The sequence below is a fragment of the Schistocerca piceifrons genome, chromosome 6 (assembly GCF_021461385.2).
Source record: "Schistocerca piceifrons isolate TAMUIC-IGC-003096 chromosome 6, iqSchPice1.1, whole genome shotgun sequence".
NCBI lineage: Eukaryota > Metazoa > Arthropoda > Insecta > Orthoptera > Acrididae > Schistocerca > Schistocerca piceifrons.
Window position 1 is genome coordinate 196,083,734 of NC_060143.1, and position 21,054 is coordinate 196,104,787.

Sequence of the window (21,054 nt, forward strand, 5' to 3'; positions counted from 1 at the left end):
ACGTTCATACTGAGTTGTTTCCCGCAGATTCTCAGTGCCCCATATACAGACATTGTGACGGTTGACTTTCCCGTTAGTGTGGAAAGTTGCTTCATCACTAAACACAAACTTTGAAACGAAAGAGTCATCTGTTTCCATTTGAGCAAGGATAAAATCACAGAAATAGATTCTTTTAATCTTATCAGCTGCAGACAGTGCTTGAACCAATTTCAGCCGATAAGGTTTCATAACCAACCTTTTTTGTAGGACTCTCCATACAGTTGATGGTGGAATTTGCAGCTCCCTGCTAGCTCTGCGAGTCGATTTTCCTGGGCTGCGAACAAATGCTTGCTGGATGCGTGCTACATTTTCATCACTCGTTCTCGGCCATCCAGAACTTTTCCCTTTGCACAAACACCCATTCTCTGTAAACTGTTTATACCAATGTTTAATACACCACCTATCAGGAGGTTTAACACCACACTTCGTTCGAAATGCACGCTGAACAGCTGTCGTCGATTCACTTCTGCCGTACTCAATAACACAAAAAGCTTTCTGTTGAGCGGTCGCCATCTTAGCATCAACTGACGCTGACGCCTAGTCAACAGCGCCTCAAGCGAACAAATGTACAACTAAATGAAACTTTGTAGCTCCCTTAATTCGCCGACAGATAGTGCTTAGCTCTGCCTTTTGTCGTTGCAGAGTTTTAAATTCCTAAAGTTGTGGTATTCTTTTTGAATCACCCTGAATTATTACCACTTAAAAAGTTATTTCACACATTTTACATTTTCCTGCATTTTACACCATTGTTTTAATTCCTTTTAAAAGTGTAAATGCGGGGTTTCAGTGTAGTTCTCAAGGAGATTCCAAGACTTAACACGACTGAAGACTGATTCGATTTATCATACCATTCTTACTTCCATCTTGAGCTGATGGATGCACGGTGTAGCACTGTAGCACCTGGCACAATGACCTGTTTATTCAGTCGAAGTATTCACACGACACTTTATAAAATGCTATCCCACAACCAATATTGTTGACTGCACAGACAAGCCACTAAAGTTAATTCAGTGTTTGATGAAAGATGTGTGTGCATAAAAATTGGCCAACTGCTGCCAACATTAGAGTTTAACCAATTTTAGTGTGCGTAACTCCGTATGTTTGACTGTATCATGAACCAAAGTTCCATGTATATTACATACTCTAAAATTGAAATGTGTATGCATTTATAAACATAACAACTTATGTTAAACACAGTTATCTAAAATTCAGCTTTATTCCACTGTATTAGGGCTGTGTAATGTACTTATTTCATTAAGTAGTAAAGTAATTGATTTAGAAGAAAAATAAGAAGTTGAAAATAAACACTAGTGATAGAATCCTGCTTATAGAAGTATGCTGCAATATTTCCCCTTAGGAGTAGTTGCATTCGGTTGCAGACACATCATCTGAAGTTTCCTGCCTGTACAGCCTTTGGCATGTAGCACCTCACTCAAAGATCTTCTCAGATTAGCACAGTGTTGGGAGAAGCTGGACCACTGAGCAGACTCAGCTGGGCTCACAGTGAGAGAGTTGCAGAATCCCAAATCTTGGCTAGTGTTACTGTTGCCAATATTTTGGTCATCGGAGAAACATGGCTTTCTGAATGCCTTTGAGATTGTGAAAAAATTCCATAAATACAAATCATTCCCCCTGTGAGTTTGTGATATTTTGTGTATTCTCATCATCATTCTCTGTTTTTTTAAAAAAAAGCTGCAGTGGCCCCCAAGAACATTGGGTATCAAATTGCATGGTTTTGTCGCTTTGTGTCTTAAACAAGGGTGGTTCCATCTGTCTGGTAAATTCAATGAAAGAATGGAGTGTTTGTTGTGCCTTCCTGGTGGTAAGCCTGATTATTGCAAGAATCATATAAAGAATTTCAACAATGTACAGCATACAGTTCATTGTTGACAACCGTCTGAATTGGTCAGTGCGTTAACTGCAATTGAAAATGTAGAAAGCCGTGTTTCTTGCCTTTATTAAACATTTTCATTTGATGTTTTGGATTTCTGCATGAATCAAAACAGAACTGGATGAAGTTCATGTGGACTCCGCACCATCGTTGAAAACCATTTAGTTTTGAGTTAATGAATTTAAATGTGGTGGACAAGTGCCAAAGATGAAGTGCTCTCTTGCTGTCCAGTTAACAAATGCCTGATATAATAGCGCAAGACTGTCAAAAATTTGTGAGATTTCTGAGACTGCATCTCAGCTGAGCATGTGTATAATATCCTGCACAGAGAATTGGCTACGAAGATGCTATGTGCTGAGATTCCTCACAGTTAACCGAATGTGCGCCCAGTACAACGTTTCAGAATGGTGTGTGGTGATGTTTAATCGCAAAGTGTGAGACATTTTGCATCAATTTGCAACTTGGATGAAACCTGGATCCTCACACCAGAGTCATCAAGGCAGTCAGTAGACAAAGGCTGGTAAAAGTGCACTGAATAAGGTAAAAGACATTTTGTCAGCTGGTAAGTTGGTGACCACTCTTTTTGGGATTCCCAAACAATAATCCTCATAGGATACTTTAAAAAAAGGCAGAACCATAACTGGATACTACTGTGCTTCGTTGTTGGATCATTTGAAACTTGCAGTGCCTGAAAAAAGACCCAGGTTGGCACTCAAAAAAGTGCTTTTTCGCCAGGACAATGCATCATCCCTCACACCAGTGACAACAATGGCAAAAAGTGCATGAATTGGGCTTTCAATTGGTTCCATATCCATCCTGTTAACCAGACTTACTCCCAAGTGATTTCTTCCGGCTGTCTTCCTGGAAAGAAATTTTCATCAAATGAGTTGCAGTCATCAAAAATTTTGCGACGTTTGACAGTACTTCCTTTACCAGTGGAATGAAAAAGCTGGATAGTCAAGCAGTGGTTATATGATGTTTAGTGGCATGTGAAGGGAAGTTTTATGTTGGACTATGAAATTTTAAGTTACACAAGAAACCTCGATTTTCTTGCTTTCATGTGTCACTTCAGGCTTAGATCAATTGTGTGGTGGAATGTGTATTGGGTAAACCATATGAGGGCTCCTCATCTTTCGTGGGTTATTACCCAAGTGTTTTTCTTTAATACCATCTTTATTTAGGTTCCCACATATTTTTGAAACAGGGAATTTTAGTGAAAATTAAGATGTTTACTGGTACAAGGAGCATAAGGGCATTTGACTGAGGTAGATTATTTTATAAACTACTAGCTATTTGCTCTTTGAAAATTTTAGCTCTACATGTTCTGTAAGTTGGAACTAATTATTCCTTTGTTGTTAGAAATCATGAAATTACTCTGTGAATAATGTTTTGTGAACAGTAGTTTGAATAAGAAATTAGGCGTTTGTATTACATACAGAACAGACGAGAGAGAAAAATGTATGTATTTAAGGTGTAGAATTTATTGTTGCAAGTGTAGTCACTCCACTCTTTCTATGTCTCAGTTGCTCCCAAAGTTGATGGAACTTTGACCTGATCTGGTAACCTATGTCCACGCATTTTCGTTACGCCCTCTTGATGGAAGTGAAAGAAAATATATGCGTGGTCAAAATAAGTTTGTTTGTTTTATAAATATAGAATGACTTTACTAAATCTGTGATGGCTCCACGTGAACCATTGTTTGGCGGTAAGGTATCATGAGATAGGTGCACAACTCGCTAGACAGAGACATGGATCAGTGCACTATAAAAGCTTTGTGCCCCAAGTTATTTCCAGGGCTTATCTCACACACTTTTTAGTTCTTATGAAAGCATACTGAGAATGGAATGTCCAGAGTGGAACATACTTTTCCATACAAAGATTAGGAAGTACTAGTAAAGAGCACATAAGTTACTCCAGTGTTCAGTGAGAATGATGCATTCGTTTTAAATTAACACATTGTGGACAGATCTCAAGTTCACTTGTGTTTTTCTCGCCATCTGTTAAGTACAGATCTTGAGATAAGTTGCGTTTTCTACATGCTGTCTGTAGATGCCATTTTCTTTGATGTATTTTAACTACTGGATCTATTTAGATGTGTACACCAGTAGCCAATGTATCAAACTTGATTGCTTCTTGTACATTTTGCTAATTTAGAGTTTCGATCGTATTTTTATCTTTCAAATAGTTACTATTTCCATCTGGAAGTTCCCACTGGTTTTAAAGTGGCCACCAAGAAAACGGAAGAAAATGAACGGATCTGAAATGCTTATGGAGGTTTTTAACCATGATTATTCAGATGTTCCTAGTGAGAATGAAGACCCAGATGACTGTGAATGAGAGTTCTTATTGTTCTGAGGTTGTTTCTGTTGACAGTGACATCATTAGACCTGTAAAGAAATGTAAGTTGACAGTGTTTTCAAGTCGTCCTGACAATAACGATGAAGGTGGGTGTGTTCTTGTGAATTATGTTTTGTCATGATGTTAACACTGTTGAGATTTGGGCCCCGTCTTGAACATTTTAAGTATGCACAAGGTTAGAAAGTGGCTGTGACTTCATTAAAGCCTTACGATATGTTTATACTGCAGTCTCACTGGTCGCATCTTGCTGATATGGCTCAGCAACAATGAAAAAAGCCCAATAAACTTTACTAGCACATTTAACCTGCAGCATCGCTTCACCCTCAAATCTCGTCGCAGGTTCAGTCCTAGTCCGGCACACAGTATGTCCGGCAGGAAATTTCAAATTAGTGCAGCATCCACTGCAGAGTGAAAATTCATTCAAGTACTGTTGTCAGTCTGTGTAATATTATCATTTTACAGTACAAAAACTAGGAGGGTGTCAGCATGGGTTTATGTATTTTGCATTGACTTTTCATGAGCTGGTAGGAGGATATGGGGGAAAAAACCTAATATTCAAACCAACATTGTCTGGCAGCTCGTTTGTGACATCATCCTCATTGTTTATTAAGTGACATGCTCCCGTTACTAGAAGTGTTCAGAATAATGATTAACAAGTAAAAATAAGTGATGTACAATCGTAAAGGATTTTCTTGTAGTTTTTCATTTCTCATTATATTCCCATGTTCTTTGTACTTATCTCTCTACTCACTAGTATAAAGCAGCGCAGATGAAATTCTTGAGAATAACAAAGAGATTTAGTGAGTGTATTGAGTAGTCTCTGTAAAGTGTTAGTAAGACATGGATGTTCTGTTCTGTGTAGTAGTAAATTGAAGGGTTGCTTTACTTTCAAATCACTTCTTGCAAGCCGGAAATGGTTGACTTCTTGTAAGTTAGAGTGGAGAGCAGCTACGAAGATGCAGAAGCATGTGGAAGTGTACCATGTGACTCACGGCCAGTCGTGTGCCAGTGACATTCTTGTCTTTGTTCTGTGCGGGCCGTGCTGTGTTCGGAAGTTCTAACTGTTTATTTCAGTCATAGCGTTCCTTGCTGAGTGCTGACTGCCTTCATAGTGTTCATTATGAGTGATGGTAAGCAATCACGCCAAGTGCTACACAAACAGGCAAGAGCAATAGTGTTCCATGTGTACCAATACTTTGAGACAATCTTCCGCTGAATCCACGCTAGCACAAAGTGCGGGTTGCGCCATTGCCAAACACCAGGAGTCGCGCTATTTCCAAATGCCAGGAGCAGAGAGCTGAAGCCTGTAGTGATGGTCTGAGGACCATTCAGAGAATATCCAGCGAAGGTAAGATGTCTGTGCAAGCCTGCAGCTTAGCTGTTTTCAAATCACCAGGAAGCAACAAACCGCAAAAAAGAAGTGAGTGAACTAGACAATTTAGCGAAAAACGTTCAGCGACGCATAGTGTTCAGCATATATGCTGAAGGCGAGTATCCAACAGCAGAGAAACTAGTTTTGCGTATGAAAGAAGCTGAAAATTTTAACGGAAGCAAATGGACCATTGTAGTGGGACGAAATTGAAGTGTCACCCATCCCCCAGTGTCAGCCCAGTTTGCAGGTGAATATAAGTTTAATTTAGTTTTGTTTATGTATTTTTGTAATATTTGTAATGGTTGTGAAGTGTCTAAAGTTTTTGTATTTTTTTTATGTTTCATGTACGGAGAGGGCGGCGCAACGAACGGAGACAGCATCTTCGTTGCCGGGACCGGAGAGAAAATTGCTGGCCACTATACGTCTCGGGTCGACAGCCTAAGAGCAACAGAAGATCCTGAAACCGAGTTGTTGCGTCGTGCTTCTAAAAATTGAAAATGAGTAATTTGTAATGTTTTGTACAACAATGACGTCGTAGAGAGTTTAATCTTATTGATACTGTTAGTTTTGTCTTGTCAAGGCTCAGGTTCACGTCTGTATGTAGGAAGATAATAAACTAGTGGATGCTATTAAAGTTGAAATACGTGTTCCGAGGATTTATTTATGAAGAATTATGTGAATGAATTAATAATATATTTGACAAGATGATTGAATTTTGACAGCGTTCATCGTGACTTCGAATCTCAAAAAGTTTATTCAATGTGGTCCTGATATCGATTAAATCAGATAATGTGTATGAATATAATTTCTGAGGAGAAACAAACGACATTTAAAAATTGAAAAAGTTTACGCAAACCAATTGGACTGAGACGTAATTCTGCGCATACAACTCAAATGATGTTTTAGTGTTTCGTTCAAGAACCATTCTGAGACAATTTAAAAAGAATATAAATAATTTTGAAGTGGGTTGTAACTGACGTAGGTGACGAAGTCTACACATGGTCATATGTCAAAAGAAAATCGTTTATAAGAAACTTACGTCGTTACACTACACCATGTTGAGGATACTGAAAGACATGGGGTTCAGGTATCAGAAAACAAACGATGGTAGGAAATTATTAATGGACCAAAGCAATATTGTAGCTGCAAGGACTGTATTTGAGAACAATGCAGGAGATCAGAGAAGCTGGCACATCTCGAATTTATTACTTAGATGAAACTTTTGTTAATCAGAACCACCCAAGGGCTACGTGCTGGAAAATGAGCAGCGGGTACTGTGGATAAATGTTCTTGTTGGTAAGGGTAACAGAATTGTAGTGCTTCGTGTCAGATCAGCAGATACTGGCTTTGTTCCCCAGGGTAAGCTGATTTTTTTAAGGCGTCAAAAGATAAGAATTCTGGAGATTACCACTCTGCAATGATATACAGCATCTTCAAAAGGTGGTTTACACAATAATTATTGCCACATATTCCTGCATCTTCAGTTATAGTTGTGGACAATGCAAGCATCCACTCAGTGCAAGTGAACAAAGCTCCAAATACGAACTCCAAAAAGGCAGACATTATTGCATGGCTGTCATCTAATGGAATACCTCATAACTCGTCGCATACCAGAGCAGAATTGCTGGTTCTTGCCAATCAACACAAGCCTGGATACAGAGTTTATGAGACAGGCGAAATTGCAAAGCAGTATGGACACGGTATTGTTAAGATTATCCCCATACCATTGCCATTGCAACCCAATCGAGCTGGTATGGGCTCAGGTGAAAGCATATATTGTGGAAAAGAACAATATATTCAAAATTGCAGATGTTGATAGACTTACACATGCGGCAATAGACAGCATCTCAACATCTGCAAGGGCAGCTTGTGTAAGACATGCAGAAAAACTGCAACATAGAGTATACAACAGGGAAATTGGCAGGGACATGGTTATGGATACATTTTTCATAAATCTTGCTGAGTCTGATTCATCTACATTGGACAGTGTCTGATTCATCTACAGTGGACAGCGAAGATGATGGCTCAGATTTCTAGCTGTGAAATATGTAAGTACCAATTACTGCTACTTATGACTTTATTTGTGTGACTGTGCCTGCAGCAGCATAAAAAATTATTAGTAGCTCAAGTTTCACCTTTGACCTCATAACAATGCTGTTTTCTTCAAGAACATATATCATTCAATTAAATACACATACTATAACGCTGCCGGCCGCAGTGGCCGAGCGGTTCCAGGAAGGTATCCGCCTTGAGCAAAAGACAATTGTTTCTTTCTGTGGTATCACCCGGAGACATTTTGTTGACATTTCAGCATCAATGCTGCGCTTTCATTTGCTTTCTGTTACATAATAGAAAAAATATTAGTTATTACTTACATGTATATATAAGTATATATAAATTAGAGCTTTTAAGAAAGCTTTTACAAATACGAAAACAGCATAAAGTTTTGCATATATACCTTGTTACCACATGAAGTGATTTTTCTGGTTTTTTATGTTTTTCTTTACAGCTGTTTTACTTTCAGATTCTGTCTTTTTCAACCATATAGAATTTAATGTAGAGAAATTATGTATCTCGATATTTTATACGATTGGGAATGTTGAGATTGAGTTGAACATTAATTAATTCTATGTGGAAGGTTGTCTGTGTGTGTGTGTGGGGGGGGGGGGGGGGGGGGATGCGCAACACACCTGCCTTCATAGCTGCTCTCCATTCTAGATTTCTTTGTGCAGTGGAACTTAAATTTTTAGTTTTTATTGTAATTTATGAAATTCACTGTAATAGTAGACGAATCCAAACAGTTTCCTTAGGCAACCTCTAAAACCAAATAACAAAGGATGACAAAACACATTTTGTTTTCATCTAAATAATGGGCATGTATCGGAACTAGATTATGTATAATTTTGTACCATTGGTGAACATAAGTTGTGCTTTTAATTGTAGTCATAAACTAACTACAGGCAGCTTTGGACCAGCTCTGGTAAAGTTAAAAACTTATTTTTTAGTGTTGCATATATTTTTAGAAAAATATTAATGTATTTCATTGTTCATGTGTCATCCTCTACAGACAATTATTTTTCTTTGTATGATAAGCCTTGAAACATAGCACAACATTGGTGGTATTTAGTGTGTTCTGTATACGTACTTGCAAATTGCGCATGTGCTCGTTGGACTATTGGTAAGTACACATAGTCAATAATTTTGGAAAAGTGCTTACCAGTAAAACTTACCAAGGTTCTCATCAGAGGACCTTCCTCTTCCAGCGTTCCTCTTTTCTGTGGTGCAGGTGTCATAAAGCTCTATTGCTAGATACAGATGAAACTCTCCACCATACTAGAATAATAATTTGCAACTCCTGGTGGTTTTGTATTCTTTCCCTAGACTTTGTCACTCTCCTTCGTGTCTGATGTTTGTCATATTACAGACGTTAAACATTTGCACTTCTTTTATTGAACTACTTTAGGGTAAGCATTGTAATATGTTTGTTTGTTCTTTAGTTTTGGCACATTTAGCCTCTTATTGGGAAGAGTACAACTTCAGTTGTTCCATGATTATGAACTAGGGATGGTGGTATTTTCTGAAACAACCAGTTTTTGGTTATATCAGTTTTTTTCTTTTTTCCCAACCACACCAGTTTAGCTTGATTGTAAAAATCGGTTGTTATAGAATTCTGAAACAACCAATTTTTGGTTTTTATACCTATTTCCTGTAATTAATGTAGAAATGGAACAAAGATTGAAAAATTTCAACTCCCTCAGTTTCAAGATACATTGAATCAAAATATTAAATGAGGTAAAAAAAAAAAAAAAAAAAACAGTCTGTCCATCGTTGGCTGCTTTTGTCGAAAAGCAGTAAGTGGTTTAGCACTGCAAAATATCACCAGTATCCTCCTAATGTCATTAATTTTTCAAAGCTTTGTCCAGAAATTGTTTTGTAATTGGAGAACATACTACTATTTGAGCATTACTCGTAGTCAGTGTTACTGGGTGAAAACTGAGGATGAAGAGCTCTATCTTTCATGTTAATTTATCAGCGTTCATGGGGTACAAGCAGATAAAGGCATATTATGTAGATACAGGCAGCAGACAAGTTGTTGGTAAGTTTTTAATTTATTACTGTTACCATAAATTACTTTGTTTTTTATTATTTCATAGAAGTGAAGCTTTATACTTCATTACTATGTCACTTCGTAAAAATGTTTCCAGACTAATGTTGGTGCCATTGTGGAGTACAATGGATGTCGGGCAATGACATGAGAAACTACAGTGTAGACCAGGTCTTGTGCACTGGATGTACACGCGTACCTTAAGCCTTGACACAAACCAACTGGGACGTTATTGTCTCGGCAATGCTGTACCAATTCTTGTGCCATGTGTTACTCTTTTCTTTCACTATTGTCATTAAAATAGCACTAATTACTTTTCCCATTTTGATAATAATGCAATATTTCAAACCAATGCAAATTTTACTAATAAAAATTACTTCTGCCTTCTAAAAAGTTTATTTAAAATTGAAAAACTTTGGTAGTGGTGCTGCTATGGCTACTTGAAATGTTGTTGTTGTTGTTGTTGTTGTTGTGTGTGTGTGTGTGTGTGTGTGTGTGTGTGTGTGTGTGTTTTAATTAATTAATTTGGTTATTAGAAAATAAGAGAAACCAAATATTGTCAAATACTGGTATTGCTTTTAACCAGAAGGTTTTTCCCATGTAGACAGTGGAACTACTCAGGGCTCAAATAAAAATTGATGATAGTGTGCTCCTGTCGCACATTTGAGTTCATGTGTGTTGTCACTACAAAGTATGTATGAAAAGTGTGGGGAACAATTTTTTTCCCTTATGTGACAGTACGTCACAGTGAGCTTGCGCCATGCGTTCTGTGTGGTGGTGGGGGCCGAACCATAAACATGTATCTAGTGCCAGTCACTTGTGAGCTTTTGTTCGGGCGAGATTATGGTTTTAGTGGAATCCTGCTGAGTGACTGTGCAAGCACAAAATGTAGCAAATGATTGAATAGTGTTGCGCCATCGAATTTTGTGTTGGCCTGGGTAAATAAGGTACTGAGGCATTGGCCATGATCGCCAAGTGTTCAAAGTTGAATATATGTTACAAACTGCAGTTCCTAAGCGGCCCGAGCTTCTTCAAAGGTGGCCGAGAGTACGTAGAGGATGAGCCCCATGCTGGCTGATAACAATGTGCAATACATGCAGCAAATGGTGAATTCGGACTGTGGGTTAGAAGTGAGCGTGGTCGCAGAGGCAGTTGGCATTGATAAGATGACAGTGGACACCAGATTACTGTAGATTTGGCGATGTGAATGGTCCGCAATCATCATCATCTCCTCCACATATGGCTCAAATGAGCCATGCTTCTTGGTTTCTTTCGTGCTAAGGGGGTGGCCGACTGGGAATCTGCAGCTGAGGGCAGACAGTGAATGGTTCTTTGTACCTACAAGTACTGAGAAGACTGAAGAGAAGGGTCAACCAGGTGAGGCCAGCCATTGCCTGATATTGGAAATTGCATCACATTGCACCCAGCCACACCTGCTCAGAGGTCATTGCCTGCCTGACAATTGATGGCATCTGAGCGATTCCCAAAACCTGTTACATTCATGACTTGGCACTAGCATCCTATTTCCTATTACCCAAATTGAAATCCTCCCTCAAAGGACACCGCTATGGGGCCCAAATGGCTGTCAAAGGACCATGTATGGCACTTCAATACAGAATATCTGTTGTAGATTAAATGCACTGTGGAATGTTCTACACACTTTATCAAGTACATTTTTAATTTTAGATAACATTCTCCTTGGTTATTGGCAGAGTTGTTGCTAAAGTGAAACATTATGAAAATAACAGAAAACTGACTATGGACATAATTTCACTGGAAACTAGTGTTCCATTGGTCTTTCTGGACCAATAGTCACTAATTTTCAGCTTTATAACAAGCCATTGCGATATAAATAGTAGCGGAGGAAGGAATACAGTTGATCATGCCACATATCTTTCCATCTGGACAATCTAGATTGCTGCGATTATGATGCTTTTGCGACAATGTGTAAACCAATTTTTTTGATTTCATCTGCTGTGGAATTTGAGATCTGTTACAGATGTCAGAAAAAATGACAATATTGGACACTTTTCCTGCTAAAAATTCTGCCCTGAAGCTGAATCGTCAAATTCAAAATCACTATTGCTACTGCGAAATGTGTTGCTAAAGTGTCCTCTTTTTTCCCAAGCATTTCAGCTCATTTTTCGACACTTTAGATTCTGGGGAATTTTCATCTCTTCTAGAAAAAGATGAATGTGATGTAGCAGCTGTGTATATCAGCGTAGGATAGTTGCAGATTTTGTTGAAGAGTCGTTATCATCCCAGTGAAAGAGTTCACTCTCACTGTCGCTTCCTCTGTAGAACCAAGATGACTTGTCGCTTTCTAAGCAAAATAGAATCTTAGTCAATAGCCAGTAACAGAAAATGAAGACTGAAACAGTGACAAAAGACCAGCAGCAAACACAGGGGCTACGTGTAAGCAGGCCGTTTGTTGAAAAGCTAAAATGCGTAGCAGAAATAGGGCTCTGTGGACATTGTGTCCAAAGCACACAGTTTCCCAAGTGGCACTGCATCTTAACCCACCTTGAGTGTACAAGGGTTGTCAATGTGGTGTCTATATCCCCAGAGGGCTCATGATTCTTCCATGAGTTTGTGCGTGGCACCCACAGGGCACAGGGCTATTGCAGCCCATTCTTCCTTCCTGGGATGCATTTTCTTCCCTGTGCCGCTTCATCCCCATCCTCACTCCTTCCTCACTGGCCCTGCTCCTGGCTATGTACCTGGTTTCGCTTATTCCTTGCAGTTTTGTTTCTGTTGGCTTTTCTCTTTCATCATTTGTGGTCTCTCTTTGTGGGGGTTGACCTCCACTTCTAAATTTTCTGTCTGTAGTATGAGCCATTTGGGGAAGAACACCCACCCTAGTGTCTATGATGTGGATCCCTCTCCTCCCTTCCTTCCTCTCTTCCTCCCTGTCTTAGCCCCCATCCGTCCTGCTACGTCACTAGCATGTGTAGCCAGTCCGTGTGGTGGGGCTCCTACATACTCATCTGGCTGAGCACGCTTGACAGCACACGAACCATACATCTGATACCTGATCTGTTGCCTCTCAAAATATGCCTAGAGCATCGGAACTCCCAGCAATGGCCACTGTGCCAGACAGCCCATGGTGTGGCTGGGTGGTGCCCATGGGGAGAGCCCCTGATTGGAGTGGATGGTATCAGGGCAGATACTTTGCATATGAAGCGTATCAAGCTCCAAAAATCTGGCCGTTCTTGTACAGACATCTCTTCAAGTGGTAATGGATTGTTGAATGCTATTTCTAACGAATCTGCAGTCTTCCCTTTCCCAGGCTACACCTTGGGAGGAGGACCAGGCTTGCCAACTTTGAGTGAAATACTTTCACCACTACAAGATCTTCACTAGGATGGACAGGGACACATTCACCACCACAAAGCCACTATTTTTTGTGAAAAATAGATCGACGACAAATTGGGAGAAGTGGAGTCTCTCAGTAAAATGCACTTCGATTTCCTGTTGTTCAAAGCTCTTTCTGCCACCCAGTCTGCAGCTCATTGTGCTTGTGATCATCTTGGTGACATCCCAGTATCTATTACACCTCAGTATCAGTCTCTGAATAAGGTCCATGGAGTCATTTTTCATTGGGACCTCATCCTTCAAACTGATGAGGAACTCTTGGCTAATCTGGAATGATGGGGTGTTCATTTTGTTCAATGTGTGCAGGAAGGTCATAAAACAAGCAAACCCCTACCAGCACCTTTATTCAGACTTTCGGGGGAGGTATCCTCCCAGAGAAGGTCAAGGTGTCAAGGTTATTGGTGTGTTGTGAAGCCATATGTCCTGCCACCCATGAGGTACTTTCAGTACTGGCGTTTCTTGCACGTCTTCCAGATGTACAATGGACCCTCTGTGTGGTAACTGTGGACACTCACTCCATGAGGCGAGCCCCTGTGTTCTGCCACCCATGTGTGTAAATTGTCGCAACAGTCACTCTCCACTCTCACCGTGTTGCCCAGCTTATAAGAAAGAAAAGAACATACAAGAGTGTAAGCCCTAGACTCCACCCTGTGTTGGCGACGTCTACTTTTTCCTCTCTTAAATGCTTTCCCCATCCTCCATCTTCCTTACCGCAGTCTTGTCACCCTCTCCTCTCCCCCTCCCCTGAGGTTTCCGTACCTTCCCCTACAGGTGTTGCTACCCCTCCCTGGCCAAAGAAGTGCCCCCTGTCCTTTGTTACCCATCTGTGATAGGGCTCCCTGCCATGACCCTTCCCCCAGTGCCTCTCAGGCCAGAGACCTGCTACCATAATTCCGCCATGAGACACAATCTGTGTGCCCCCGAGATTGCCTGCGCTTTTTCAGTTCTTGATTTTGCAACAGCCTTGTTTCCCACTGTACCCTGCTGTCCCCAACCTGTGAAAGAGGAGGAGGAGCAGAAGAAGAAGAAGAAGAAGAAGAAGAAGAAGAAGAAACATAACTCCCAGGACAAGGCTCCCTGGTGCCCCCGGAGGTGCTCTCTCTCCCCTCTGTTGGAACCAGGTTGATCCTTTGAGGGCTTCCGGTAGTGTCTGCACGTCGGTCTGTGTGATATTGTTAATACGTGGATCCCACTTCTTACCACTTTGCAAGTGGTTGCCATCTGAGTCCACTTGGAATCTGCCATTACAGTTTGCAATCTCTAACTTGAACTCCCCATTGACCAGTTTCTTGCAGACCACAACCTGTATCTTATTAATGATGGTTCCCTACTCATTTTAGTGCTGCTTATGGCAATTTCTCTGCCATTGATCTTTTGCTCTCTTCCCCTTCCCTTCTTCCTTTGTTACACTGGTCGCCACACATGATGACCATGCGCATTGATTCTCTCATTCCCTTCCCACCTCCCGATGACCAGGTTTTCTTGCTGGGCTTTTCATCGTAATGATTGCCCTCTGTGTACCTCTCAGGTTGTGTTCACACCTCCTATGTCTGGTTGTGTTGATGAAGTAGTCCATGAACTGTCTGATAAGATAATCTGCACTGCTGGCATTGCCATTCCCCGCTTGACGGGCCCCGTTCACCATCAACCAGTTCCATGGTGCAGCACGGCTCTTGCCAGTGCTATCCATGATCATCATTGTGCCTTGCAACATCTTAAGCAACACCCGTCCTCTGCCAGTCTTATTGTATTTAAATGTCTTTGCACCAAAGCCCGTTACTTAATCAAATGGAGGAAACAAGCGTGTTGGGAATGCTTTGTCTCTAGGTTCTTCTGTACTGTCATCACGGGTCTGGAATACATTCCGCAGCCTCCTCTGTTGTCAGCGGCAGTCTTCCATTCTGGGCTTTGCTCTTCCAGGTGGCCTTTGTACAGATCCGTCGGTTCTCGTGGAACACTTTGCAATCCATTTTGCGACTGCATCAATGTCGGACCCTATCTAGCTGCCTTCCTTCTCCAGAAACAGCAGGTTGAAGCTTCCTGCGTATGTTTCACCTCTTGTCAGGTGGAATCCTACAGTGGCACTTTATTGAATGGTAGCTTCTTGTGGCCCTGTTTCTACTGTAACCAATTGTTTCAACACTTCTGTCCTCCACAATGCCAGTATCCCCTCCAGATGTTTAACTAGATTTGGCTCCAAGGCATTTTCCACTCTCAATGGAGAGATTGTCTCGCAAGAATCCATCGTTTCCTTGATAGTTACTGATCCGTCAGCCTGACAAATGACCCCTGCAAGTTCTAGACTTGGTGGCTCGTTGGCTCAGTTGGGACCTTGAATCTCGGGACCTTGAATCTCGGGACCTTGAATCTCGGGACCTTGAATCTCGGGACCTTGAATCTCGGGACCTTGAATCTCGGGACCTTGAATCTCGGGACCTTGAATCTCGGGACCTTGAATCTCGGGACCTTGAATCTCGGGACCTTGAATCTCGGGACCTTGAATCTCGGGACCTTGAATCTCGGGACCTTGAATCTCGGGACCTTGAATCTACTTAACAGTATGGCTTTGAGGAGGAATGGTCTCCGATCGATTATCTGCTTGGATTGGAAACTGCAGTTCAGCAGGCTTTTTATCAGTGCTGCCATCTTGTCACAGTTTTCTTCCATCTTTGTAAGGCCTGCAACAGCTTGGAACCATTACATCCTCCTTACGCTCCATGAGTGGGTTCTTCAGGGCAGCCTCCCGATTTTTGTGTGTCAGTTTCTGTCCCAGCAGCTATTCAGAGTCCAGGTTGTTACTGTTCCAGCGCTCCTTGGACCCAGGAGAATGGCGTTCCATAGGGCTCCGTATTAAGTGTCCCCTTTTTTCTACTGGACATATGGCTTTCGCCAGACTGTTGGTGACACCTGCTCTGTATGTGGATGACTTCTGTATGAGGGTTAGTTCCCACTCGGTGGCCAATGTGGAATGACAGCTCCAGTGTGTCATCTAACATGCTTCCAAGTGGATACTCTCACGTGGTTTTCAATACTCTACCCTGAAGTCAAGGGTGGTGCATTTCTGTTCCAGAGTTCTAACTCGGCGCCCAACACCTAACCATGGTCTCTCAGTTCCATTTCTTGGGCCTTCTTTGTGGCAACAAGCTTACTTGTTTGCCCCATATCTATCATCTGAACACAGTGTTCTTCACTTCCTTGCCCACACTTCTTGTTGTGCGGACCATTCAACCCTTCTTCGTCTTTACCAAACATAGTTCTGTCCCGTCTGGACTACGGTTGTCAAGTTTATGGCTCAGCTGCCCCTTCCACGCTGTTTATCTTGGACCCAGTTCACCATTGTGGTATCCATTTAGCCACTGGTACCTTTCGCACTAGCCCTGTTGTTGATCTTTCGGTTGACACTGGGACCCCTACCCTTTAAATTTAGTGGTCTCAGCTTTGGGTTTCCTATACCATCACTATTCACTCTTCCCCTGCTAACCATTCCTATTCTATTTTTTTCACGACTTTGGGCCGTTGCCCACCGATGCCTGCCCTTGGGTGGCTTTACCAGTTGGGCTCAGCCTCACTTCTCCCCGCTGTGACATCCATCCTGTCTCCCTATCCTCTTCCGTACATTCTCTCCCAACCATGCTTCCTTGGTTAGTTACTCAGCCACAAGGATTTAGATGAATCTCTTCTGTGGGCAGTGCTCCAGTGGTGTTCCATTGTTTGTTCCAAATGCTGTTATGGGAGTTTCAGGGTGGCATTGTTTTTTATACTGATGGCTTTAAATGTGCTGATAATGTGGGGTATGTTTCCACGACATCTGTTGGCACGGAACACCATCTCTTGCCTGCCACATGTGAGGTGTTTACTGTGGAATTGATGACTTTCTTTCAGGCCCCTTGTATTAAACAGTTCTCCCTTGCCTGAGTTTAGTTATGTACGGACTCGAGTGGTCTTCAGGTCACTGCTCGGTATCTTTCCCACCACCCCTTGGTCTTTGCCATCCACAATCTTCTCACTGATCTTGGTTGGTGATCATGCTTGTTTGGTTGATTTCCTTTGTGTTCCTGGCCATGTAGGTAACACAGGTAATGAACTTGCTGATCTGGCTGGAGAGTGACCATCTACCATCCCATTCTCCAGGGGCAGATTTGCAGCTTTACTTTGAATTTCTTTTTGAAACTTCCTGGCAGATAAAAACTATGTGCCGGACCGAGACTCGTTGGCCTTTTGTGGGCAAGTGCTCTACCAGTTGAGCTACCCAAGCACAACTCTCGGCCCGTCCTCACAGCTTTACTTCTGCCAGCACCTTGTCTCCTACCCTCCAAAGCTTGCCCGCGAAGGTCCCGAGTTGGAGTCTCGGTCCGGCACACAGTTTTAATCTGCCAGGAAGTTTCATATCGATGCACACTCCGCTGCAGAGTGAAAATCTCATTCTTGAATCTCTTTTTGTTCAGTTGTGGGCTGACTCTTGGGACGCTACCGCTCCCTGTTTAATGAACTGCGCACCATCAAGGAGACTTTCATCATGTGGTGTTCTTTTTTCTGCCTCTCCTGGCAGGACTCTACCATCTCTTGCCGTCTTTGTCTTGGGCTGTACTAGGTTGACCCACGGTTTTTTGCTCTGCAATGAGGACCCCTAGCCCCCTTGTAGTTGGCAGGGTTTCGGTTACAATGATCCATATTTTGCTGGACTGCGCCCAACTTTTGGCCCTTCACACTAAATATGCCTTCTCACCTTCCTTGTATTGGGTGTTATTGGACGACCCCCACATGGTTACATCTGTCCTCGATTTCCTTTACGAAAATGCTTTGTGTTCTTGGGTGTAAGTCATTGCTGGTGTCTCTGGTATTGAGTGCCTCAGTTATCGTAGGTGTTACTGGTTATGGAGGCCTTGACCTTGTCTCCACACTGGCCAGGCTGTCCCCGCCTTTTCCTTACATTTTGTCTGATCTGTTGTGTTTTGTTTCCCCTTCTCCTGGTGGTGTTCCAGTTGTATTGTGATAGTGGTGCTGGTGTCTCACTGTGCATAGCTTTTCTGGGCACCCCTACTCTCCCCATTTCCACCCATCCCGTTGTGTTCTTTCCCCTTCCAGCTGTTCTGAACATCCCTTTTCCCTCTTTGTTTGCATGTTACTCTTTCTCTCTGACTGGACTGTGCTTTTTATGTTGTTCCTCCCTTGATTTCTTCCATCCTAGATCATGAGGCCGAAGACCTCACTGTTTAGCCTCCCCCCCCCCCCCCCCCCCCCATGTCAACCAACCAACATGGTGCCTGGAGCAGTCAGCAATTAACACAATATAGAATAAGAGTTGAAATTTTGCGCAGAATATTTTCATGAAGTCTGCATGTGTTTTTATGTTGGCTTGGGCAGATATGTCAGCTAGAGGTGAGGTGTATGCTGGTGGCTGTGTTCGAAGACAAGAGTTACACGCAGCATGTGATCTGACTATTTTAGAGTGGAGTGGGTCCCATAGAGTAGAGGGCAGGTTAGAAGCAGAAATTATGCCTCACTGTTCCATGACGAGACAGTCCTTGGCATTCCATTCTGACTGCAGGGCCTTTATGGTGTGCAGCAGTGAACAAAATAGTAGTGGTAACTGTGATAAATGAACATTGAGTAAATGTGAGAGATTGACTAATAAGAGGAATCTTAGGCCTAGAATGTTCGCTAGTTTAGGCTAGCTCTGAAATCTGTGAAGACCAGAAGAAAACTGGGAGCATTGGAGTATCAAATTGTTTCATCTTGTGAGAAATGCTCATTGCCAGCCGGTCAGAAACGTGCTGTGATTAGCTGCTTAAAGGTCACCAGTCTGTGCCATTGTTGAGTGGACTACACCTCCTTAATGATACTTTTTTCTTTCTGGAATGCAGACAGTCTCTCCTCTGACCTTTATGAGGTAATTCGAAGACTTAACAACCAACTGTTAGTGATGATATGAAGCACACACTCATTTAGATTGTTTTTAACTGCAAAGCTATCTAGGACCAGAGGCCTTGTGTGTTATACCATCACTTCATATCGAATAAAATTACTTGTAGTAATTTATTTGAAATTAGTGCCATTGTTTCACCTGACTTACCATTTTTATTCGGTAAAATATCAGGGCAAAAAATCTACGTATGAAAAGTGCAGCACATGAAATACACGGTAGATAAAAACTGTTGAAATACTGTATTACCAAATAGTGAGCAACAGTTACACTTTCGTAAAATTACAGTGTTTTTATTGGACTGAATTTCAAGTATGAAACTATTTCTGCTTCAATAATAATTAAAGTATGGGATGTTTGTTGTGACATTTGTTACTGCCCAAAAAGTGGTCCCAGTGATTTAACATCTATTGATAGAATTGGTGAAAGCATCTGTAGTGTGGATGTTTTGCATTCAAAAGTGCACTCCACACAAAGTCTTCCTCTTCCTTTGCAATAGTGACATTTTTGTCAAAACAAATTACTGTTGTCATATAATGCAGAGAACATTGGTTCCACTTCACATGTCTGCCGCCGGCCGTTGTGACAGAGCGGTTCTAGGCGCTTCAGTCCAGAACTGCGCTGCTGCCACGGTCGCAGGTTCGAATCCTGCCTCGCGCATGGATGTGTGTGGTGTCCTTAGGTTAGTTAGGTTTACGTAGTTCTAAGTCTAGGGGACTGGTGACCTCAGATGTTAAGTCCCATAGTGCTTGGAGCCATTTGAACACATCTGCAAGTAACTTAATTCAACTAGCTACATGAATAGTTGCAGGGTAAATGCTTCCAGCAAGCAGCAATGTGCCCGCAGCATGACTGCAGCATAAATGCAACCTTTGAATCCATTAATGAAACCAAATTAGATCTTAGGGATGTTTCTGAACTGATAATTTGAGGATGTCAGTCAAGCTGTATGCAGTTTATAATGGCAGCTTACAGTTTGGTTGTTGTTTTGTTGGAGAAAATGGTTGATTTTAGTTTGTGCATCAAAAGAGTATTTTCTTTGTAATTCCTCTGACATGTTGCACACATTTTTATAGCAAACATTTCCTTGCTCTTCCGATAAAAAGATGTTGTTTATGAATGTATTGCAATATTGATCTAATGGCTGTATATGTGCCTCAGAGATAAGTTAGTGTTAAAATACCCTCTTATGTTTGATTTCTTACTGTTAGTTACAATGAATTTTAAATTGCTTTTGTTCCTTCTTATTTCATGTTAACTGTGTTAACCATCATATGAGGAAAAAATACGTTGAAACAGAGGTTAATATGATTCTGACTTTCTTCTTTAATTATGAAACAGTAGGGAAACCAACATTGTTAATTTTAAGTCCTTACAGGATCTTTGTGATTGTCTGCTAATTACAGTTTGTTGATCCTGTGATTTAAGAATACTGAATCTTCAGATTTTCTATGGTACAGTGTCTTTTGTTTATGCATAGAAATCCAGAGTGCATAAAATGTCCACAGTTGGCCTTGCTTTTCTTTACTGCCATTAGTAACATTAATTATCACCAATAGAAAGATTGGTATTTATAATATCCTGTCAACTGTGCTAGTTACAAGAAGCAGTTACTAAATAAGTGTATGTGTTACTAATTGTTTGTGCTGCAAAATTACACTCTGTCTTCTTTTCTTGCTGTTCCAGGCATTGTATGAAAATGCAGTCAATGGAATTCTTGCAGATGAGATGGGCCTGGGAAAAACTCTCCAATCAATTGCCCTAATCTGTCACCTCATTGAAATGAAAGTTTCTGGACCATTCCTTATAATTGGCCCTTTATCAACCCTACCCAACTGGGTGATGGAATTCAAGCGTTTTGCACCAAAGGTAGGTGCAGTATCATGCATAGTGATGATTTTGAAAAGGAATGTTAAATTTCTTTGAAGCTTGAAAAGGGGGGGGGGGGGGAGGGGAGGGTGTTGAAAAGACTGACAGCCAAGAGATTTGCC

General features: G+C 41.5%; 1 protein-coding gene across 1 annotated transcript in view; it reads left to right on the forward strand.

The window, feature by feature from the left end:
- Nucleotides 1-21,054, forward strand: part of LOC124802952 (lymphoid-specific helicase-like) — a 149,930-nt gene that overhangs the window by 46,268 nt on the left and 82,608 nt on the right. The window contains 1 exon segment of the mRNA XM_047264041.1: nucleotides 20,750-20,932. Coding sequence (XP_047119997.1) covers nucleotides 20,750-20,932 — 183 coding nt within the window.